The sequence below is a fragment of the Pristiophorus japonicus genome, chromosome 21, assembly GCF_044704955.1.
Source record: "Pristiophorus japonicus isolate sPriJap1 chromosome 21, sPriJap1.hap1, whole genome shotgun sequence".
Classification (NCBI taxonomy): Eukaryota; Metazoa; Chordata; class Chondrichthyes; family Pristiophoridae; genus Pristiophorus; species Pristiophorus japonicus.
Genome location: NC_091997.1, coordinates 72,512,316 through 72,537,704, shown reverse-complemented (window position 1 = coordinate 72,537,704; position 25,389 = coordinate 72,512,316). Strand labels below are relative to the sequence as shown.

General features: G+C 43.4%; 1 protein-coding gene across 1 annotated transcript; it reads right to left on the bottom strand.

The window, feature by feature from the left end:
* Positions 1-5,079: 5,079 nt before the first annotated feature.
* On the bottom strand, positions 5,080-22,319 carry LOC139234112 (cytochrome c oxidase subunit 5A, mitochondrial-like). The gene is made up of 5 exons (XM_070865063.1): positions 22,059-22,319; positions 15,888-16,004; positions 11,490-11,611; positions 9,049-9,173; positions 5,080-5,227 (listed from the first exon to the last, which is right to left on the bottom strand). Exons 1-4 carry the CDS (start codon positions 22,159-22,161, stop codon positions 9,060-9,062), a joined length of 456 nt encoding a protein of 151 aa, XP_070721164.1. The 5' UTR covers positions 22,162-22,319; the 3' UTR covers positions 5,080-5,227; positions 9,049-9,059.
* Between the last annotated feature and the right edge of the window lie 3,070 nt (positions 22,320-25,389).

Here is a 25,389-nt window from a genome sequence, read left to right as displayed (position 1 = left end):
ACATGGATTTTTCTTCCTTTACACGCCTCCCCAGACTATGTTCACCAGGAGAACACCCTCACCTCAAGCCAAAGTGGTTTATTGTTGCTCCGACCAAAGATTTAAATCAGATCCAAACTGGATCTCAGTACAGTAGTGTAGTGCTGTTCTTCTCATAGAAGGAAAACTCAAACCTTATCTGTCTATCCAGTGGATGTTGTATAGATCTTACGGCAGAATTTCCTCCCTTAAACTTTATTGGGTGGTATTGGTTAACTAGTCATTCATCTCATGGCTATCTGTTGGAGGTTGCTGTGTATAACCAGTCATTGAACTTCAGAAGTAATTCATTAAGTGCTTTAAGTTGTTGCAACTTGATTAAAAAAAACTTGCATTGTGGCGTAGGTACAGTTCACCAATCTAGGTGATCAAGTGACTAGCTTTCACTAATCATGCTCAGAAATGCACAATTTCTCTCCTCCATAAAGTCTGGGTTGAGATAGGAGGAATCAGTGTTGGCAATCCGCTGCTCAAACCTTCACCCATGCCTTTTGTTACCTCTAGACTTGATTACTCCAACACACTCCTGACTGGCCTCCCACATAACTTGGTCATCCAAAACGCAGCTGCCCCATGATATAACTCGCACCAAGACCCGCTCACCCATCACCCCTGTGCTCGCTGACCTACATTGGCTCCTGGTTATGCAATGCCTCGATTTCAAAATTCTCCTCGTGTTTACAAATCCCTCCATGGCCTCACCCCTGCCTAACTCTAATCTCCTCCAGCCTCACAACCCCCTCCCCGTTGAGATAGTGGCACTCCTCAAATTCTGCCCTGATGAGCATCCCTGATTATAATCAGAAATTTATAGCACCGGAAATCCATTTCAGCCCATCGTGTCCACACCGGCTAACCAAGAGCTATCCAGCCTAATCCCACTTTCCAGCACTTGGTCCATATCCCTGTAGGTTACGGCACTTTAAGTACCTATCCAAGTAATTTTTTTTTTTTTTTAATGTGAGGGTTTCTGCCTCTACCACCCTTTCAGGCAGTGAGTTCCAGACCCTCACCACCCTCTGGCTAAAGAAATTTCCCCTTATCTCTCCTCTAAACCTCCCTCCAATTAACTTTAGATCTATGTCCCCTGGTTATGGACCTCTCTGCGAGGGTGAAAACAGGTCCTTCCTATCCACTATCCAGGCCCCTCAATTTTATACACCTCAATCAGGTCTCCCCTCAGCCGCCTCTGCTCCAAATCGATCAATCAGTGGCTATGCCTTTAGCTGCCGAAGCCTAAAGCTCTGGAACTCCCTCCCCATTCTCCTTTAAGATACTCCTCAAAACCTACCTCTTTGACAAAGCTTTTGGTCATCTACCGTAATTACTTCCTGTGGCTCGGTGGCAAATTTTTGTCTTATAAATTTGACACCGAGCCGCATATCACATAATACTCCTGTGAAGAGCCTTGGGACCTTTTACTACGTTAAAGATGCTATATAAATGTTGTATTCATGACATTTAGTACGCTGTGCAATAATTACAGGTAACTGTTATAGCACTGATCAAATGCAACATGTATTTATATAGCACCCTTCTAGTGAAACGTCCTGAGGCGCTTCACAGGAATGTTACGCGCTAAAAATTTGACACCAAGCCGCATAAGTAGAAATTAGGACAGGTGGTCAAAGAGGTAGGTTTTAAGGAGCGCCTTGAAGGAGGAAAGAGAGGTAGAGAGGTGGAGAGGTTTAGGGAGGGAGTTCCAAAGCTTGGGACCTAGGTAGCAGAAGGCACAGTCACCGATGGTTGAGCGATTATAATCAAGAATGCTCAAGAGGGCAGAATTAGGAGCGCAGACATCTCCGGGGCAGGGGGGGAAATTGTGGGGCTGGAGGAGATTAGAGAGATAGAGAGGCAACACTCCCATAGTGCCATGCCCATCAGTTCTTTCAATATATAAAAAGGATACATCGATCATTTAGATGCAGCAATTTTTAGTGGCTGGTTTTTAAATAAATAATAAAGACTAGTCACTAAAAATTGGCGATGCATCTAAAAGACCGATCACAACAGGAGGAAATACATTAGACTGTTGCAGACTAAAAACAGCTAGGAGGAAACCACAGAGGATGTAGCAAAACAAATTTAGTTCACTTGCAAATACCATCACCTTCATTGTGACAGAGCATCGTCCCAAGTTTTCATCATAATCTATTTTTAAGAATGCCATGTACTAAATACTTGAAAGGAGAAACATTTTCAGGGCTATGAGGAAAGAGCAAGGGTGTGGGACTAACTGGATAGCTCTTTCAAAGAGCCAGCACAGGCCCGACGGGCCGAATGGCCTCCTTCTGTACTGTATCATTCTATGATTCTATGTAAGCAGATCGATGGTTGGATAATATTTCACATTCACCAACTTCGATTAACAGGGCAGATCTATGCAAACTATTGTGTATGCAGAACTTGTCTATTGCAGTAAAAACAGAAAATGCTGGAAATACTCAGCAGGTCAGGCATCGGTGGAGGGAGAAACAGAGGTAACGTTTCAGGTCGATGACCCTTCGTCAGAACTGGAAAAAGTTAGAGATGTAATAGTTTTTTAAGCAAGTGTAAGGGCAGGGAAAAGGGGGAAGGGGCAGAAACAAAAGGGAAGGTCTGTGATAGGATGGAAGATAGGAGAGATTTAGGATGGAAGGCAGGAGAGATTAAGAGACAAAAGGGATGATGGTACAAGGCAAAAGGAGATGGTAATGGGTCATAAGAAGCAAAAATGATACTAGATGGGATGGAAATGGAAATGGTTAAATCATCAACAGCTGCCATGGGATAGAGAAAAAAAAACAGGGGCAGGGGTCATGGTTTGAAACCGAGGATGGACAGATCAGAGTGGGAGTGGAGTGGAGAATTAAAGTGACTGGCAACCGGAAGCTCAGGGTCACACTTATGGACTGAACTTGTCTATTGCAGTGTAGAGGGCAGAAAAAACAATGTTAAGTAATGGAAGTTGTAAGAAACTGACAGGTCAGCTGGGTATGAGAGAATTGCGAACATGATGTTCTGCAAGTCTCCACTGCAGCAATCATTTTAAACTCAGAAATTAGAATTTTCTATCCTTCTTGAGGATTCAAGTTTTTATTGTGTGTGGCATAATCATTTTAGTTGTCCACATTACATGCAGGGTAATAGCCAAGAGCATACTGAGAAGTAACATTGCAAGGCTCAGACATGTATGGTCAAACAACTCATCTATACACAAGTCCCATCATATCATCTTTAAACATTGCTAGAAATTTAAATTATGTAAGCACTTTATGAAAATAAAATCACAAAATTGGAGCATCAACTTCAACATTAACTAAATGACAAATCGAACATCAAACAACCATGTGATTTAACCCGCAATGAAGTGATTGGACACAAGCAAACACTTTGTATTTGATTCTTCGTTCCACGGAGTTTCAAAATAAATTTAAATGAGTTTGAGCCAAGTGGGGTATATGCAACTTTCAACCATGCTTGGTTAGGCCTCTGCTGGAGTGGAGTCGCGTAGCGTACCCCCTCCCCCCCCATTAGGAAGTATGTCAAGGCCGTGGAGAGGATGCAGAGGAGAGTTACTAGAATGGTATCGGGGATGAGGGGCTTTAGTCACATGGAGAGACAGATTGTTCTCCTTAGAGAAGCAGTGGTTTGATAGGTGTTCAAAATCACAGGGGGGGGGGGGGGGTGATAAGGAGAAACTGTTTCCAGTGGCAGAAGGGTCGACAACCAGAGGACACTGATTTAAAGTCACTGACAAAAGAACCAGACGTGACAGGAGGCAAAATATTTATGATGTGGTGGGCTGTGATGATCTGGAATGCACTGCCTGAAAGGGCAGTGGATTCAAGATTCAATAGCAACCTTCAAAAAGGGGGAATTAAATACTTGGAAGGGAAAAACTTTGCTGGGCTATGATGAAAGAGAAGGTGAGTGTAATTAATTAGATAGCTCTAACAAAGAGCCGGCACATGCACGACGGGTCAAATAGCCGTCTTCTGTGCTGTATCTATCTCTGTCAAGACCCAATTACTAACTAGTTACCAACTAGTTTCATTACCTCTTTTTCTCCCCCACTCCCCATATTAGCTCAAATGCTTCCCCCTTGGCTGGAGAGTTGAGATTCTAGGCTTCAGAAGCTTTAAATCAGTTGAAGAAAATAAGATACTTTTGTTGGGCTGTGGCTTGCAGCCAGAGAACTGAAAACTGGTCAAAACGGTTTGACTAATGTTTTCTGAACCAAAGACTCAAAGTTCAAATCTTGGAAGGGCAAGACGACAAGAAACTAGATAAATTCTGTCCTCTAGCTCTTCAAAGTGGCAAATGTTCCTTATGTCAGAATGGCTTCAACCCCAATAACTTAATCAACATGCTTAGCATTAATGAATTAATGAGTATTTAGATTTAATTGAAATATAATTTTTAAAACCTAACTACCAATGGACTAAACTCCAAATCGGAACAGTGCATCCATTGCAATAAATTGTAGAACACTTTGCTTAATTCAATTATGTGGAAAATGCAACTTTAAAAGCTGCTTTGTCTCCATGCCATGAGTTACAAGTTGATCACTTTAATTTCCTCAATGAATGCAATTCCAGTCAAAGTTCTTTACTCCTCAATGCAGAATTTTAAGTTATGAAAAGTTTGAAGTGCTGAGGTTTGCAAGGAAGCCACAAGCTGCAAGTGTGCGCTTAATTTGAGACAGAAGACACAGCGGTTAATTAGGCCACTGCAGACCAAGTCTAAACTTTGCTTACACATATCTGCTGCTGATGGGAGTTAATAATTCCTTACATTAAACAGCTGGAAAAAAATTCCCAGTTTAGTTTTGGAATTAAGTCTGAGCAATGTGTTGAACGGCAATGGGGTCTCAGCAGTATTATGCAGTCACAGTAAAGCTAAACCTAGCATGCGAGTGTATGTTAAGCATGAACACAGAAAACTTAAAATGGCTGGCACTTGGTAGACTGGAATTACCTTGCGATCCTTCTAGTCCAAAGGTTAATTTGGAACAATTACATTTACACACAAATCTGTTCAATGACGCTTAGCGGTTGGTTAAGTGTTTCATCCCATTCTTTATTGAATTGAGTTCACAGGTAGACATAATACATACGACAGAACAGATTTAAAGTCCAATAAAGTAATATTTTATGCTGCATCTTGTATCATGTACAATCACATTAGACGAAGGCCGGAAAACCGTCTGGAAGAAAAATATTACACAATGTTAGTTTCATGGCACTCATTTTTTCCTTCAAATACTGAGCATGGGTGAACTGAACCAAAATAGGAAATCACTGTCACCTTAAAGGGTTGGGGTGAGAAGCCATCAAGGAGCTTGCCTTTTAAGAGCTTTGCATCATTCCTACATACAACAACTTCAAATGTTAATTTATATTGTGCCCATAACATAGCAAGATGTCCCAAGCTGCTTCACAGGAGTGGTATCAGACAATGTGGCATCAAGCCACACAAGGGGATATTAGGACAGGAGCTTGGTCACAGAGAATTTTAAAAGGAGGGTCTTGAGAAAAAAAAACAAACAGAGCAGAGGGGTTTAGGGAAGGAATTCCAGTGCTTGGGGCTGAAGGCATGGCCAGCAATATATTCAGAGTAACGAACATACCCATAACAGATAGTCTACCGTCTTTACTCATTTGTTAAACTTCAAGTACAAACGAGAACACAAGTATTACAGAATGTGGGAGTAGACTCCAACAGAATCTAGTAACTATCGCTTGTACAGGAAGAGACAGGGCTTCCTCAGCATACATATGAAAATAAAACTCATTTCCAATGGCATGCAAGCAATTTCAAAAAATATGCCCCATAGGTACCTCATGACGTCAACAAGTCATCATCATAAGCAGTCCCTCTGGATCAAGGAAGACTTGCTTCCACTCTTTTTAAAAAAGAGAGTCCTTCGGTGGTTAAACAGTCCAATACAAGAGCCACAGTCTCTGTCACAGGTGGGGCAGTGGTTGAAGGGAAAGGTGGGTGGGACTGGTTTGCCGCACGCTCTTTCTGCTGCCTGCGCTTGATTTCTGCATGCTCTTGGCGATGAGACTCTAGGTGCTCAGCGCCCTCTTGGATGCACTTCCTCCACTTAGGGCGGTCTTTGGCCAGGGACTCCCAGGTGTCGGTGGGGATGCCGCACTTTATCAGGGAGGCTTTGAGGGTGCCCTTGTAATGTTTCCTCTGCTCACCCTTGGCTCATTTGCCATGAAGGAGTTCCGAGTAGAGCGCTTGCTTTGGGAGTCTCGTGTCTGGCATGCGGACAATGTGGCCCGCCCAGCGGAGCTGATCGTGTGTGGTCAGTGCTTCAATGCTGGGGATGTTGGCCTGGTCGAGGACGCTAATGTTGGTGCGCCTGTCCTCGCAGGGGATTTGTAGGACCTTGCGGAGGCATCGTTGATGGCATTTCTCCATCAGCAACTTGAGGCACAGACCCTTTCTACTACAAAATACAGATCAGATAGAAAATAAAAAGCTCTGCATTTTATATAGCGCATTTAATGACCAACTGATGTCCCAAAGCGCTTTACAGCCGAAGAAGTGTAGTCACTGTTGTAATGTGGGAAACGCGGCAGTCACTTTGCGCACAGCAAGCTCCCACAAACAGCAATGTGACAACGCTCAGATAATCTGTTTTTATGATGTTGATTGAGGGAATAAATATTGGCCCCAGGACACACGGGAGAACATCCCTGCTCTTTTTCGAAATAGTGCCATGGGATCTTTGATGTCCGCTTGCAGGTGGGGCCTCGGTTTAACATCTCATCTGAAAGACGGTACCTGTCAGTGCAGCACTCCCTCAGCACTGCACTGGGAGTGTCAGCCTAGCTTTATGTGCTCAAGTCTCTGGAGTGGGACTTGAACGCACAACTGCCTGACTGAGGCGAGAGTGCTGCCCACTGAGTCACAGCTCAGATAGTGGATCCATTCATCGAAAGACATGCAAATTTACAGGTTTGGCACCACGATTTCCTGAAGCCAAATTCCTGCATACCGATTAGGCAGGCCTACTAAATGCTCACTAAGCTTACATGTAGAATTAACGTACTAAAACACCAAATTTAAGTTCAAGCATTTGTTCAGAACGAGACTCAAACTTCAGACAGGAGTTAGCGAGTGAGCAAACAGTATAGTTTTCCAAGCAGCTTTTGCAAACCTGGACACTATAAGGAGCTGCCACTCCCTGCCAGATTTATAACTTTTAATTTTTTTTTAAATTCGTTCCTGGGATGTGGACGTCACTGGAAAGGCCCACATTTATTGCCCGTCCCTAATTGCCCTCGAGTGACTTACTAGGCCATTTCAGAGGGGTCGTTAAGAGCCAACCACATTGCTGTGGGTCTGGAGTCACATAGGCCCGATCAGGTAAGGATGGCAGATTTCCTTCCCTAAAAGACATTAGATGAGCAATAAGCTGAAATGGCTGCCACGTGAACTCAGGGAACTGGGTGGGAAATAGATGAAGCAGCATCTATAAATAGTACATGGTTGCTGGATCACAAGGACAATTACGGCCGTGACCCCTGTTGAAAGAGTTGCCAGTAAGATAGCTCGGGTCTCATCTGCCCGGATTCTGTGAATGATCGTGGCTATGAGATAGAAACGTGCTTTGTGAAGGAGAGCCTGTAGCTCGGACCCAGTGTATCGCGTTTCTAACCAAAGCGATATTCTCTACTGGTGCAAGGGCCGAGTTACTTAGATTCAGTTGCATAGAGTATTTGTTGTCAGGCAAAGGAATAGTCAATGAATTTACTTTGCAGGTCTAATAGAAAACCAGACTTGGTATTTCGCTTTTGAAAAGTTGCAAAACAGAATGTTTTAGACAGAGTCAAGAGCATCACTCAATTGCCACTACAAGTATTAGAAGTATTGTGCCCAAAGGAGTAGCTCACACTATTGCAAAAACTTTGCCTTTGATGTGGTGAAGACAACAGCAGCCCAGGCCAACAATGAGGCAATGCCCCTTTTAAAAAAAAGGTGGACAGCTCCATTCTCCACCCTTCAAGGTGACAGAATTTTCTATTTGACCGCAAGTGGAAAAAATGACAAATCAATACTAGTTTGCATCACTAAAGCCATTATCTTTTTCAGCAGACACTTCATTATCAGACAGGCTGCATAACTGGGGAGTGGGTACTAATAGTAGATAAAGTATCTTAAATGTCAACTTTTAACAAAGCCTTCAAAATATTGCCAACTATAAAGCCAAGAGTTTTAAACACTGACTGCATCAAGAAAACTTCAGTTTGTAGGAATATTTTTATAAATAGAAAATTTAGCTTCAATTTGCTTCATAATGCATTTAATTACCAATTTCACAATTAACATGTATTTATGCACTGATAAAGTGCAACATCCCCACCGGCACCTGGGAGCCCCTGGCCAAAGACCGCCCTAAATGGAGGAAGTGCATCCGGGAGGGCGCTGAGCACCTCGAGTCTCATCGCCGAGAGCATGCAGAAATCAAGCGCAGGCAGCGGGAAAGAGCATGCGGCAAACCTGTCCCACCCACCCTTTACCTCAACGTTTATCTGTCCCACCTCTGGCAGGGACTGTGGTTCTCGTATTGCACTGTTCAGCCACCTAAGGACTCATTTTTAGAGTGGAAGTAAGTCATCCGCAATTCCAAGAGACTGCCTATGATGATGACATCACTTAGTTTCAGTAGATGGTCTTATAGAAGCACTTGAAGTGCCATAGCTTACAGGGCTATAGAGCAAGAGCTGGAAAGTGGGATTAGGCTGGATAGCTCTTTGTGGGCCGACGCAGACAGGATGGGCCGAATTGGCCCCCTTGTGTGCTGTAAATTTCTATGATTCTATGACAACTTATGGGATATAGTAGCTTCCAATTCAGTTTCTGGCAGCCAGTCCACTATACGATTCCATTCTTAAGACTGCCGTACAAATATAACATTTAGACTTTACAAATCTCCATAAATCACCTTAGAATTAGCTGAAAAATCAAAGTTATCAGATAAATCAAGAATCAATGCTGTGCTAAACTCACCATGTATAATGTTATAATTTGTCTAGACCGATCTCTTCCGGGGTAGGAATTCCAAGTTCAGACAGTGTAGGCCTGAGTTCTTGAATAACATACGGGTAGATGTCTTTGTGATGGGCAGATTTGTCCTGAAAAGTGGAAGCAGTCACATTTATACACAACCTGTTTTGTTTGGAGAAACTCGTCAACTTTCCCAATTTCCCTTGGCAGAGGGGTCAACAACCAGGGGGCATCAATTTAAAGTAATTGGTAGGAGGATTTAAGGGGAATTTTTTTTCACCCAGAGGGTGGTGGAGGTCTGGAACTCACTGCCTGAAAGGGTGGTAGAGGCAGAAACTCTTGCCACATTTAAAAAATACTTGGATGTACACTTGAAGTGCCGGAACCTACAGGGCTAGGGACCGAGAGCTGGAAAGCTCTCTGTCGGCCGGTGCGGACATGACGAGCTAAAATGGCCTCCTTCCGGGCTGTAAATTTCTGTGATTCTATGAACTCCAAGATGGCGCCGAGCTCTTGTACAGTTAAAATCAGTATTCTGCAGCCGAGTAGCAGACTCAAAACACAAATAAAGTGGCTCACAGCAACCTAATCAAACCACTGGCTTGAACAGAGTTGATACAACTGATTCCAAATTCACCATCACTTCAAAGCCAACCAACCACCCCCCCAAAAGTGGAAGTTAAATGGCATTTTATTGGGATTTTCTGGTCAAATTCTATAATCGTGTGTATTTTTGTATCAGTGACATTTGTTTATTTATGTATGTAATTAATTGGATTTATTTCCTTTTTATAAAGCTCAGGAGACAGAGAAATTTGGTGGCGATGTTCCAAGGTTCAGGTATATCAGAGGTAGATTGGGAGCATTATGCGGTGGTACGAGGGACTGGAGAGGCTGGTGTAGCTCGGTCGTGTTTGGAAGTTATAGAATAGAATCCAGAACTGTACCACGACTTCATTGGCAGCATGTGGAAGGGGGGGGGGGGGGGGGGGGGGGGGGGCGTGGATGAGCACGAGGTTTGGAAGCACTGGGATGAATGCAGCAGTGCATGGGAGCCCAGGGGAGGGCGGGAGGTTGCTGGTTGGGAAGAGTGGGAAAAAAAGCACAGCAAAAGGGAATTTTGCGAGAGGAGAGCCAGCAGGAATGCGTGTGGGAAAAGACATGGGTAGTTGGCATGGGGTAGGGAAGGGAGATGCTGTGATATGTAGCAAGGATTGGGTAGGAATGGGCATTAGGGCTGGAGCAACAAAAGACAGCAGATTTTTTTTTTCCTATTCGTTCCTGGGATGTGGGCGTCGCTGGCAAGGCTAGCATTTATTGCCCATCCCTAATTGCGCTGGAGAACGTGGAATGAAGAAAAGATGAGTGAAGGAGAGTCTTTCCAACGCTCATAGAAGGTTTAAAATAGTGAATGGCTTCTAATGCAATAAACTGAAAGAGCATGGATTATTTAAACAGCAAATATTGGGGTAGGGAGGGAGGTATAATTGCCAGTGTAAGTGCTACTTGATAGTTAAGAAATGTAGTTGCAAACTAGTGAGGGGAACCCATTTGATGAATCCTACATTTTCAGCAGTGATGGCTTAGGACAGTAGCTTTTCTTTAAGCAGAGGCAGGAATCCCTATAAGCATTCACCGCACTAGCTGGGGAGTCCCCGATTATTTTTCTGGCATGGCCGAGGCACTGGCTGTGGGGATAAGTCGAGTGGGGGCTCGGGATAGGTTGAACCAGGAGAGGCGGAAAGCCGAGAAAGCTTCAGGTGGGAAGCACAGCACCATCGACCTTGGAGACAGGAAGGCTCAAAGGCAGGTGTATGGTAACCATAGATAGGCCCAGAAGAGGCGAGGGCCCAGGGGCAGCACGGGCCCAGCCCACATTGCGATATGTGCGCAAACTAGGTCCGTGCAGCAAAGCTGGTCTCCAGTCGTCTTGGTTAACCCTTGCCACTGGACCGAGGCCTAGCTCTGTCGAGCCCGTGTGGTGGCTGGTGTGCAACGGCCACCACACGTTAAAAAAACCCACGCACAGGCATCTTCCACCCTTCAGGATGTAGTTCGGGATCTAGAATATTAGGCCCTTCATTGAAACACCTGTGAACTCATCCCTTTTTGGGGTGGAAGCAAGTCATCCTCGATACGAGGGACCGCCTATGATGATGAGTCACGATAGAAATAGGTGCAACAAGAAAATGGCACGGGAATGTAACAACTTGCATTTATACAGCACATTTTGCATTTAGGGACTTGCAGGAAATGTGCGCGTGGCATGCTAGGCTTTTAATACAAGGGTCAATTTAACAGTTTGAAAACTGTACAATTCCAGTAGGTAAGCCGATCACCTGCTTTCACCCACTAAATCAAAACTACACCAGCTTTTACTTTCAAATCTTCAAGTGTACAAAACAGACGAGAATGCTGTAAACGGGCATTTCAGTTCGACTGACCTTCACTGCTTCTAGGATGCGGATTGCACTAGCTAGATCGTTTAATCTACGGCACGCTCTCAGGGCAGCATCAAGAATTTTGGGTTCAGGCACCAGATCGTATCCAATAAGGGTGTTCATTCCTGTCAAATAAAACAGACATTTACTACAGCAGTTTATCAGCACAGATTGTACAAAATGGGCAATTTTTAAAGCAATGTCAAACTTCAAGTGCAGAACATGAGTACAGAGTTTTTCAACCTCGACAAACAAGCTGGGGAGTAAAAAGGCTGCAGTGACAGAAGAGGAAAGTCTCTAGTGCAGAATAGCACACAGATTGAAATGGGAAGAGATCAAACACCAGCGATGAGATGATTTCAAGCGGGTCCAACGATTTCAAAATTCTCATCCTTGTTTACAAATCCCTCCATGGCCCTCGCCCCTCCCTATGTCTATAACCTCCTCCAGCCCCACAACCCCCGAGATATCTGCGCTCCTCGAATTCCGCTCTTGAACATTCCTGATTATATTCGCTCAACCATCGGTGGCAGTGCCTTTGGCTGCCTCGGCCCCAAGCTCACCATCTCTCTTCCCTTCTTTAAGACGCTCCTTAAAACCTGCCTCTTTAGACCGAACTTTTGATCATCTGCCATAATTTCTTATGTGGCTTGGCGTCAAATTTGTTTTGTCTTAAAACACTCAAAGTGCCTTGGGATATTTTGCTATGTTAAAGGTGCTATATAAATACAAGTTGTTGTGTCTTAAAAGCTTGTAGACAAAATAACAGTAAAAGGTGCTGAGCTAAAATAAGCACAAAGAAACAAGTGTGTAGTGTTAGGCAGTCCCTCGTATCGCAAGCTCTGCTGCACAGACCTAGTGCGCGCAATATTGGAATGATGACTGGTCAGTGACACATTGGCCCAACGTGTGCAAAAAAACTCAGCAATTTGTGACGAAGGAGATACGCTGCGAGTTGCGAATCAGCACAAACTGCTGGACCATCAGCCTCGCAAAATGGGAGCTCTCCAAGAGTGTCAAGAATTTGCTGAATTCACGCCATAAATACAAATTAAACTTGCCGAAGTTAGGGCTGCCATTTCACAGTACAAGGACCCAGTCAATGGGATTTTTGTGGCCCTGACATGCCATGCTGCACAACCTTGGAGGCCCAAAAAGGGAGCACCTGATGCACTCTCAATCCTGCAGGTAGTAAATTGTTCCTAGAGTTTAAAAATTAATTTGTACTTTCCTTTGTCTCTTTTCTCTCTCTCTCAATCCAATCTTTCTTTCCCTCGTATCTAATTTGACTCGAATTCACCCCATTTCCTTATCCATCATTCGCTCTCCACCCTTAAATTTAATTGTTTGAGATTTACTGCTGGTCCTGTCGTTCACCAAGGTCCTCGATGGCTTGGCTGCTTTATCATCTCGTGCTTTTAGCAATTTGCAACGCAAAAATAATTGGAGCTGAAGGATGAGGGAAAAAAATCCAACACATGGTGCTCAGAGATGCCCCACTCCAGCAAATTCTGGGCCAGTATGCATTAAAATAAATCTTTAGTTTGTATTAAGGGCCAAAGCATCCAGTTAGGATCAAGAAAATGTTCTATAAATGATCAAATGTTGTAACATTTGAGAGAATAGCATTGAAATATATATTTGAAAAAAAAGTCAACTTTGAACAGTTTAGTCCATAATGGAAACAGCTAATTCCCTGGCTTTTATGTACTGATTTATTGCATTAAAAAAAAACTGGTCTGCATACTTCAAAAGCTGAAAGAATTTTAGGAACATCCCCACACTACAACATGGCATATGGGGTAACGTGCAACTCAAGTCCTAGTATAGAATTAGGAGTACCTTGGGCTAACCAGCACAAGTGCACCAAATAATATATGTATATAAAATATGTAGAGAAGTGTTTCAAAGAGCTTCACTGGAGGCGCAAGGAAAAAGAGAAGCAGAGGCAGAAACGTGAAGATAAAATTAGCCGGGGAGGCCAAAAGCAGCGAGGCTGAGGGAGTTAGGTAGGCAATTCCAAAGCAGGAGGCCGAGGCAGCTGAAGGCATGGCCACCAGTGATGGGTAGGGGGTGAGAGCAGGATGCACAAGGTGTCGAGAGAGTCAAAGGAACAGATTTGAACACAGGGGTCAGAATTTGAAATTTGATGTGTTGGGGGGGCAGGGCATCAGGACCCAATGTAGGTAGTAAAGACATAGGTTAAATGGACAAGCGGGTCTTGGTTTGCAAAACACACCAGCACGGCACAATTAAGTGCAAGGGAAAACTGAGGGAACATTCATCGAGTTAGGACCTCTGTGCAAGGGTTTAGAGAACTAGAGAATTGTGAACCTGGGGAATTCTCTACCATAGAAAGTTGCTGAGGGCAGTTCGTTAGATATATTCAAAAGGGAGTTAGATGTGGCCCTTACAGCTAAAGGGATCAAGGGGTATGGGGAGAGAAAGCAGGAATGGGGTACTGAAGTTGCATGATCAGCCATGATCATATTGAATGGTGATGCAGGCTCGAAGGGCTGAATGGCCCACTCCTGCACCTTGTTTCTATGTTTCTAAGTTAGATGCACATTGAAAATTGCAGTGCATCAAAGAAAAAAAACAGCATTTAGGAACAAAGGTCATTAATCCAAGTGAGGTTTAGAGGCACTCTCTGGCACACCTTGAAAGGTCAAGTTCTTTACCAATTGAAAGATAGTATGTAAATATAGGGAACCAGTCGAGTACGTGAGAAAGATTTGCAGAAAGGCTGAGATGAGGTAGATGGAATGAGAGGAGACACGTGTGCAGTATAAACACCAGCACAGACCTAGTTGGGCCAAATGGCCTGTTTATGTGCTGTATATTCTACGGAATTCTATGCAAAGTCTTCCGAGACACCAGCTTTAGCTAATCTAGGTTTGATTTGGGGTTGCTGCTAGCTGTGAAAAACCCAGTGAACACCCCACTGATTAAAATATAGAAGCAGCTTTTAGAATTCTCCCCCACCCCTCACTTGAAGGCACCAAAGATAGAGCATTCCTTTGGTACATCACCCAAGTGGCCTTTCTTCGCAAGAGAAATCAGACCGCAAGCATCAGCACATCCGTTTAACTGCAGCAACGTTACAGCCAAATGAATCCAAATCACATTGCAATAAAGTGAACCCTTTGGCATTCCATTTGAGTGGATACTGGGCAATCAGGAGCAGGAATGATGAATCAGAAATCAATTAATTCAAAGATCTGGAAACCTCAACATGAAGCAGAGCAGCCCCCAGAGCCCTTGGAGTTTATTTTCACATGACAAATTAGTAATTGTCTCTTTCTTCTCCCCCACCCCCACTCTCCTCTCCTTTAAACTGCCTACAAAGATTCAGCAGGTGAAAAGCATATTGGCACCCCATCCACCACCTTCAACATTCATCCCCTCCACCACCGGCGCACCGTGGCTGCAGTGTGTACCATCTACAAGATGCACTGCAGCAACTCACCAAGGCTTCTTCGGCAGCACCTCCCAAACCTGCGACCTCTACTGCCTAGAAGGACAAGGGCAGCAGGCGCATGGGAACACCATCACCTCCACGTTCCCCTCCAAGTCACACACCAGCCCAACTTGGAAATATATCGGCCGTTCCTTCATCGTCGCTGGGTCAGAATCCGGGAACTCCCTCCCTAACAGCACTGTGGGAGCACCTTCACCACACGGACTGCAGCAGTTCAAGAAGGTGGTGCAGCATCACCTTCGAGGGCAACTAGGGATGGGCAATAAATGCCGGCCTTGCCAGTGACACCCACATCCCAGGAACAAAAACAAATGTAATCCAAGATAGATATTTAGTCTGTACTGAATCTCAACCAGGACAACAGCGGAGACATTAAAAACAGCCAGCGCAGGTCACAAAGGAGGGAATTTTATTTCAAATCATACTCGCTGTGTCTCAATCTTCATTGCAATTGGCTGTGGATACCGTGTGTGAATAGTGAACGCTTGGCTACGTTGTCTCCCAGTTAACCGCTCACAGACAGTCTCCAGTCTCCAGGCTCACGTGAATGGCCACTTGAGCAAGACAACAGGTCACGACAACACACACAACTACTCTCAGCCTTCGGAAAAGATAAAGGGAATAGTGATGGAGAATAAGAGGAAAACTGGATTGAGATGACTTCAAGCTTCACAAGACAATACTGAGACATGTTGGTTTATTATCAGGCCCTATGCCTTCTGTGGTTATAAATGCTTTCATATTACTGCAATACATAAAATATTACGCAACAATTTGTGTTTTTCATTAAAATTCAACTTTCAATTTTTGTAGGTCAGTGAGGAAGGGTCTCCTAAAATTTCTTATGACAGACATGACCCAAATATTCTCCCTTAATAGTTACATCAACTACTCGCCCTCCAAATAGATTTACTTTTTACCTTTCCTGAGCTCCCAGGCATCAATGTCAGGCTTGTTGAAGTACGTCACCCAACGAGCATCAAACTCCTCATCAGTTTCCTGTTTGCCGTGTGAATACCAGCGTGAAGCAAGGACAGCTGTCAAAGAGATGACATATTAAAAAGTCTGAACATCTTACATCCAACAGTCTCAGATTCTCTTCCAAAAAAAAATCACTACCCATTATATACACACATCTCCTGGGGGCAAGGTAGCATGTAATGTGTCTCTCCACTCCCTCACTTCAACATGTAAAGCACATTAATATTTCAGAGCCAATGAATCCAGTTATAACAAAAGCTAGCCACAATGTTTCCAAAATAAAGTTTTCACAAATGATTAGGCAACAGCCATTTAGTTATTTTACAGAAATATTTTTATTTAGAATAAAATCTGGGGGCCAAAATTGCAGTAAAGCAATCTCATGACAAAGAATTCAATTCTCCTAATATTTACCTATGCGGAGAAATGTACCACCTCGTCCCATTCCCACTTTATTCTGTTTCAAAAGTGGAGAAGATCATAGTGAGCCATGACAACCCCTATTCCCCCCCCCACCAAATACCACTAATCAAATCAGCACCAGGCATGATTTACAGTGGAACTAGAGGAACAGTCAGAATAGAGCGGGCTAGATTCAATCATCAAGTGGCTGAGAAAACGCACGCCACACTGGATGCTGAACCCTGACTGGCCAATCATATTAGGGCCAGCATCAGTTGTGGAATAGCCCCATGCACGCAAGTTCACAACCTCGATAGAAGGAGACTTCCTCAATGAAAGCAGAAGTTAATATGTTAACTACGTATGCTAATACTCTAAAATGGAAGCTTCACAGGTGGTTACTAACTTTGATGTACTGGAAAAGGTTGAGATCTTTTCCTGACTTTTGAAAAATAAACTTTGAAGTTTACACGTTTATAATGCTGATCAATAATCAATCTTCTGCACCAGTCACAGATCAGCACCAATAGGGGGAAAAGAGAGCATTTGACAACTTTCTAGCTCGCTCAGGAACAGTAGCTGTAGAAACTGGTTCCTGATCCCTAGTTGCAATCTGCAAAATACTACAGTTTGTGTTCAAAAGTAAAACCATATTATCTCCATACGAAGGACAATGTAGTTTTAAAATTCATGATTAAATAGCCATTATTGTGTGAAATTTAAGTCATTTCACTTCCTGACTGAACAGGATTCATAATCATCTATTCAAGACAGATGAAAAACGTCTTCTGGGTACTAATTAAAATACATACAGCAAATTTCACTTTGAAAATTAAAGCTAACCGTGCATTCCTGCAATCATTTGATGAAAACCAACTTGAGTCCCAGAACACTAAAGCGCAGCATTTCAGCCTCTCCTGTGTACTGCCCTCCACTAATCATGACCAGAAGACTGCTGTTTTCTGTGCTACCCCACACTCAGTAATTGCCTGGGTGCTATGTGCTGCTGCAGGATTAGGTAACCGTGTCACAATATGGAAAACAAGAACGAAGAAAGTAAAGCAACTTGCATTTATAAGCACCTTTAACGTAGTAAAAGGTCACTGGAGCGGTAAACAGAATGTGACAGCTAGCTGCACAAGGAGATATTAGAGGAGGTGACAATAGCTTGATCAAAGAGGTAGGTTTTAAGAAGGATCTTGGGGGGGGGTGGGGGTGAGAAAGAGAGAGGAGGGGAATGGTGAAGCAATTAAATTAAGGATGCGCAAGAGGCCTGAATTGGAGGAGCTCAGATCTCTGAGGGCTGATGAGTTGGAAGAGGTTAGTGGGAGACCAATGCAGGATTTAAAGGTAAGCAAGAGAATTTTAAAATCAACGTGACAGAGGTGCAAGTAGGCAGTCTTGGTGGCAGAGGGGATACGGGATAGTTAAATCAGCTCAGGGTCAAATAAGATGCCATGATTGCAAACAGTCAAATGGGACACCACAGAGTGCCCAATCTTACTCACATTACTGTAGGGAGGGGGAAGAAATAATCAGAGTGTAGTACACTTGCTAGCTATTGATTAGGGGAGATATCAGTGACAGGATATGCATATCTCAGCACAGTAAAAAATGCAGGAAATAAACAGCATGCAGTTAAAAATTAACTAAAGAAACAAAAATGTTAAAACATGGACAGGTAAATAAGAAAAATGATGCTCTTTTGAATGGAATGGAGGAAATTATGAAGACCGAACCCAATGGAAGGGGGGTGGGGGGGGGGGGGGGGGGGGAAGAGGGAAGAGGTGAGAGTTTGATTTAAAAATTTCCAGATGCAGCTATAACAAAACAGGAACAAGCTATTTCTGCTGTTCATTCGCTTATCTGCAAAGTTGTATCATTTCAACTTCTTGCACAGGAGTAAAAGCATCTGCATTCTGGCCACCAATACAGCTATTACCTGATCGAGTGGCCAGCAAGTATGTAGGTAAGTTTGAAAGGAAACTAAAGCAAAACAAGTGCCATTTTGCAAACAGCAAAGCTGCCAGTGAATGCAATACAAGGACTGGGCTTTCGAAGAGTAGAAACAGTAGACATTTGAAGCACAGGACTGCCCAAATGCTGCCTTAACATTTACAGAAACACCAAAATATTGCTTGGAGATGCAGCGACTGGAATTGTAGTTTCATTTTCAATGCTGCATTACAGGAAGTAAAATAAACTAATCTCGGCCTGTTTTTCACCACAATGTGCCTATTTGGCAATGAGGGGGAAACGTTAATCGTTGACAGAGTCAAGCCTTTAAGCAATTTCCCAGAACTGAACACTAAAGCTCAGTTTCCTGAAACCACAACTGAACACAATAGCTGACAGGCCCAGCACCCAAAGCCAGTTGGTTCAAAGCTTCAATTCAATCTGGCCAATTCAAAAGACCCTGTAGCGATGAACTCATCACCAGCCAACATTTTGCAACAAGTTGCGAGACTGGTAGACTGCATACATTTCACATTTGGTGTGAGAAAATAGGAATAAATGACAACCAACATTTCCCCACTCATGCACAATATGTGTTTCTTTGTACCCATCAAGACAAGATGACAATACTAGCAAATGGAACATTTTCCCCTACTTATAGTATCTGGTTACAACATCAAGAACAGCCATTATATTTTACAGGATTTTTGATCTGGTTTCAGAAGAGTGACCTCTGTGCATCACTCTTCCCCTTCTGACATTCTGCATTGGATAGGCGATCCTCGGTGTGGCAGAGTACCACGGTTATCGCAGAGACCGAGTTCACAAGAACAGCTCCCAACATTTATTTCAATTAAGCCAGTAGCCATTACGGAACATTCATTGACTCACTTTTGTGGATCTACAATGCCAACCAGGTGATTTACACTCCCAAGGGCAAACAACAGACCACAAACTGTGGGTCTGCAATCGGCTACACTCCAGTAACTTACCTACCGTCGATCAGGTAATAGCTGTATTGGCGGCCAGAATATAGATGTTTTTAAGTCCTGTGCAAGGCGTTGAAATTATATAACTTTGCAGATAAGGTACAGCTCCTTCTAGTTACCCTCTCCAATATGCCTAAACCATCTTAGAACACCACTGACATTTACCACAATGAGCGTGACTGCAATTTTCAAACTAATTTTAGCCGTTCTGTAAGCAGCTTATGCACTCTGGACTCAGACCACCAAGAACTGGGTTAATTCTCCGAAATAATTTTACTTAGAATGTTTGCAACCTCAAATCTTCAAAGTCATTAATTCAGAAGCAAATTCAAATCTATTTTTTTTTTAAAAAAGAACATACTTTCAAAATTCAATGTCCCGAATAGATTTCAGTCAATTAAAAACACCCCATGAAAACTAGTCATATGCAATTTACCTGCTATTTCCCCCATAACAATCTATTTTGTACCTTTCTTCCCCTCCCCAAGATGGGAGGAAGATAAACACTCTCGTCACTTGGTAATCAGTTTCGAAGCACACAAGTGGGCCAAGGTGAACATGCCCTCAAATTTATCTTTGGGCCTTCACTTACTCCTAGGCTCAGACCAGTCGAGATCAAAATTCTGCCCATTTTAAACCCACGCTCCATTATTTTGTGGGGGCAACTAGTTTGTTTCCCAATACACTGAACCACATCTTTCTTTTGACAATTTTTAAAAAGAAATTCAGTACCTGCAACATTTGTGAACAGACCTTCCCAGCTAGGGAAGCAGCATATACCAGTGACCTTGAATTATCCTTTACTGCACATCCATTAATTCAACTGCTTTAAAATGCACCAGACACCCGTTTCTGCAAAGAGTGTACAGGTAAGGGGGGTCTAACTCAACAAAACCATTTAAAAAAGAAAAATAATCTGTAAACCCCAAAGAGAATTTGGATAAATCTAAAGTATTTGCAGACAAAAAGTGGCATAAGATGCAGATGTGGTGATTTTTGCAATGCAAGACAAAACTGGTGTGCAACTCAATTAGTTTTTTTGGGCGGTGAGGTGGGGGGGGGGGGGAATAATACAGCACCTTACATACAATTGAGTAAGAAATAAAATAAAATGTAGCTTCCTCCTCAGGAGTGTAAATGCTGCACCTCAATAAATGTTTAACCACGCCAGCTCACTGGTTTCCGTTGTCAGCTGAGTCAGACAGTTGTGGGTTCAAGTTTCACTCCAGACACCGAACACAAAAATCTAAGCTGACACTCCAGTGCTGAGGGAGTGCTGCACTGTCAGAGGTGCCGTCTTTCGGATGTGACATTAACCCGAGGCCCCTTCTGCTCTCACAGGTGGATGTAAAAGAACCCATGGCACTATTTGAAGAGGAGAGTCCTCCCCAGTGTCCTGGCCAATATTTATCCCTCAACCATCACTAAGAAACAGATTATCTGGTCATTATCACATTGCTGTTTGTGGGAGCTTGTGTGCAAATTGGCTGCCGCGTTTCCCACATTACAACAGTGACTACAATTCAAAGTACTTCATTGGCTGTCAAACACTTTGGGACATCCTGAGGTTGCAAAAGGCACTATATAAATTACAAGTCTTTTCTTTGTTAGGGATTTTTTATTGAACCAACCCAGGTAAAAGTCTCATTTATTGCACCAACCCCTTGTTAATATACTAATTTCTTCATTACACCAAAGCCCGTTAATGGCACAAACCGCAACCCACCCCCTCCCCGTTAATAGACACGATTTGTTTTTATTCCACCAAAGCCTGCTTAGAGACTGATTTGTTCAACTGCACCAAAACCTAGGGACTCAGACTTTTTCAACGCACCAAAGCCAATAGACTCAAGACATTTCCATTGCATTAACGCCTGGTAATAACACCAACCCTGTTGAGACAGATTTTTTTAAATTCCCCAAAGCCTGTTAGAGACTCAGATTTGCTCAGTGCACCCAAGCCTATTGACAGCATTTATCCCATGTTAATAGGGACTCAGTTTTATTTAATGCATCAAGGCCTGTTAATAGCATTTACCTCCCATTAATAGGGATTCAGTTTTATTTAATGCAGCAAAACCTGTTAGTAGCATTTACCCCCCGTTAATAGGCACTCAGTTTTATTTAATGCAGTAACACCTAATAGCATTTACCCCTGTAAATAGTCCGTTTTATTTAATGCAGTAACACCTGCTAATAGCATTTACCCCTGTTAATAGTCAGTTTTATTTAATGCAGCAAAACCTGTTAGTAGCATTTACCCCCCGTTAATAGGGGCTGTTTTATTTAATGCAGTAACGCCTGCTAATAGCATTTACCCCTGTAAATAGTCCGTTTTATTTAATGCACCAAGGCCTGCTAATAGCATTTACCCCGTATCAATAGGGACTCACTTTCCCATTGCACCAAGGCCTGTCAATAGCATTTACCCCCGCCCCCCGTTAATAGACTCAGATTGCCCCACTGCACCCACGCCTGTAGCGAGAGACTGGGCCGGACGCTGGGCGCCGTACCCCGGGGGTTGGGCAGCGGCTCCCGGGCCGTGCTGGGCCGGGTCAAGTCAGTAGGCCCGGAGCCTGGCGGCGCCGGGTCATTACAAGGGCACCGGCCGCAAGATGGCCGCGCCCGGGGCCCCGGGTGGAGGAGAGAGCATGTGTGTGTGGGGGGGGGCCCCAGCCCCGGTGTTGCGCTGAGTCTCCCCGGCCCCGGGTGTGTGGGGAGGTGGGTGGTGTGACAGACACCGGCTGTGGGCGAGACACTTACCGGCCGGGTGCTGCAGGCGGCCGCCGTTGCCGCGGTGATGCGCTGCCGCTCGGGGAGCCGCGGCGCGGGCGGTGAGGCTGAGCGCCGCTCGGACCTGGAACATGGCTGTGCTGAGGGGGGGGGGGAGACCGGGAGACCGGGGCCGCTCCACGCGCTGTCACCGCACTCGCCCCAAAGCCGAGGGGAAGGTCACGTAACACCGCCTCACACACAGGGAGAGAGACAGAGAGGCTTCTGCACCCGCCCGCCGGATACGCAACTTCCGCTCCGCGCCGCGCCGCGCCGCTCACACTCTGCGCCTGCGCCTGCGCACTGCTCAATCCTGTCACCGCCTCAGCCCCACACAACATTCCCGCCAGGGCCTGTCCGCGCCGCCATGTTTGATACTGGCGCAACACAACAGGTTCCTCAATCTAATAGCAACAACAACTTATACATATAACTTAATAACAACAACTTATATATATAATCTAATAACAACAACTTATAGATATAATTTAATTACAACAACTTATATATATAATCTAATAACAACTTATATAATCTAATAACAACAACTTATATATCTAATTTAATTACAACAACTTATATATATAATCTAATAACAACAACTTATAGATATAATTTAATAACAACAACTTATATAATTTAATAACAACAATTTATATATATAATCTAATAGCAACAACGTATATATATAACCTAATAACAACTTATATATATAATCGAATAGCAACAACTTATATATATAATCTAATAACAACTTATATATATAATCTAATAACAACAACTTATATATATAATTTAATAACAACAATTTATATATCTAATTTAATAACAACAACTTATAGATATAATCTAATAGCAACAACTTATATATATAATTTAATAACAACAACTTATATATATAATTTAATAACAACAACAACTTATATATATAATTTAATAGCAACAATTTATGTATATAATTTAATAACAACAACTTAGATATATAATTTAACAGCAACAGCAACTTATATAGATATATAATTTCATAGCAACAACAATTTATATATATATTAATAGCAACAACATAGAAACATAGAAAATAGGTGCAGGAGTAGGCCATTCGGCCCTTCGAGCCTGCACCACCATTCAATATGATCATGGCTGATCATGCAACATCAGTACCCCATTCCTGCTTTCTCTCCATACCCCTTGATCCCTTTGGCCGCAAGGGCCACATCTAACTCCATTTTGAATATATCTAATGAACTGGCCTCAACAACTCTCTGCGGTAGAGAATTACACAGGCTAACCACTCTCTGAATGAAGAAGTTTCTCTTCATCTCGGTCCTAAAGAGGGATGGGAACCTATGCAGGGAGACAGAGGGAAATAAAATGGAAGCAGAGCAAAAGATAGAAAGGAGAATATTAAAAGTGGAGGGCAGAGAAACCCAAGGCTAAAAACAAAAAGGGTCACATTACAGCAAAATTCTAAAGGGCAAAGTGTGTTAAAAAGACAAGCCTGAAGGCTCTGTGCCTCAATGTGAGGAGTATTCGGAATAAGGTGGACGAATTAACTGCACAGACAGCAGTTAACGGATATGATGCAATTGGCATCACAGAGACATGGCTCCACAGTTATAATCTACCAAAATTCTCTGGACTCTGGGGAGGTACCATCGGATTGGAAAGCAGCTAATTTAACGCCTCTGTTTAAAAAAGGAGGCAGACAAAAGGCAGGTAACTATAGGCTGGTTAGTTTAACATCTGTAGTGGGAAAAATGCTTGTAGCTATCATTAAGGAAGAAATATCTAGATAGGAATAGTGCAATCAAGCAGACGCAATGGATTCATGAAGGGGAAATCATGTTTAACTCTTTGAGGATATAACGAGCACGGTGGATAGAGGTGTACCGATGGATGTGATGTATTTAGATTTCCAAAAGGCATTCGATAAGGTGCCATACAAAAGGTTACTGCAGAAGATAAAGGTACGCGGAGTCAGAGGAAATGTATTAGCATGGATAGAAAATTGGCTGGCTAATAGAAAGCAGAGAGTCGGGATAAATGGGTCCTTTTCGGGTTAGAAATCGGTGGTTAGTGGTGTGCCACAGGGATCGGTGCTGGGACCACAACTGTTTACAATATACATAGATGACCTGGAAGGGGGGACAGAGTGTAGTGTAACAAAATTTGCAGATGACACAAAGATTAGTGGGAAAGAGGGTTGTGTAGAGGACACAGAGAGGCTGCAAAGAGATTTAGATAGGTTAAGCGAATGGGCTAAGGTTTGGCAAATGGAATACAATGTCGGAAAATGTGAGGTCATCCACCTTGGGGGAAAAGGTAATATTATTTGAATGGGGAGAAATTATAACATGCTGCAGTGCAGAGGGACCTGGGGGTTTTTGTGCATGAATCCCAAAAAGTTAGTTTGCAAGTGCAGCAGGTAATCAGGAAGGCGAATGGAATGTTGGCCTTCATTGCGAGAGGGATGGAGTACAAAAGCAGGGAGGTCCTGCTGCAACTGTATAGGGTATTGGTGAGGCCACACCTGGAGTACTGCGTGCAGTTTTGGTCACCTAACTTAAGGAAGGATATACTAGCTTTGGAGGGAGTACAGAGACAATTCACTAGGCTGATTCCGGAGATGAGGGGGTTACCTTATGATGATAGATTGAGTAGACTGGGTCTTTACTCATTGGAGTTCAGATGGATGAGGGGTGATCTTATAGAAATATTTAAAATAATGAAAGGGATAGATAAGATAGAGGCAGAGAGGTTGTTTCCACTGGTCGGGGAGACTAGAACTAGGGGGCACAACCTCAAAATACGGGGGAGCAAATTTAAAACCAAGTTGAGAAGGAATTTCTTCTCCCAGAGGGTTGTGAATCTGTAGAATTCTCTTCCCAAGGAAGCAGTTGAGGCTAGCTTATTGAATGTATTCAAATCACAGATAGATAGATTTTTAACCAATAAGAGAATTAAGGGTTATGGGGAGCGAGCGGGCAAGTGGAGCTGAGTCCACGGCCAGATCAGCCATGATCTTGTTGAATGGCAGAGCAGGCTCGAGGGGCTAGATGGCCTACTCCTGTTCCTAATTCTTATGTTCTTATGTGACCAAGGCTGGGAACTCAACATCCAGGGGTATTCAACATTTAGGAAGGATAGGCAGAGAGGAAAAGGAGGTGGGGTGACGTTGCTGGTTAAAGAGGAAATTAATGCAATAGTAAGGAGGGACATTAGCCTGGATCATGTGGAATCTGTATGGGTGGAGCTGTGGAATACGAAAGGGCAGAAAACGCCAGTGGGAGTTATGTACAGACCACCAAACAGTAGTAGTGAG

What these genes read in the sequence shown, in the direction of transcription:
- LOC139234112 (XM_070865063.1), bottom strand. Translation starts at nt 22,161, where the DNA reads ATGTTCCAGGTCCGAGCGGCGCTCAGCCTCACCGCCCGCGCCGCGGCT. An exon ending in CCGCCTGCAGCACCCGGCCG is followed by an intron (nt 16,005 to 22,058) that starts GTAAGTGTCTCG and finishes TCTCTTTGACAG; the next exon opens with CTGTCCTTGCTTCACGCTGG. An exon ending in GCATCCTAGAAGCAGTGAAG is followed by an intron (nt 9,174 to 11,489) that starts GTCAGTCGAACT and finishes TCCACTTTTCAG; the next exon opens with GACAAATCTGCCCATCACAA.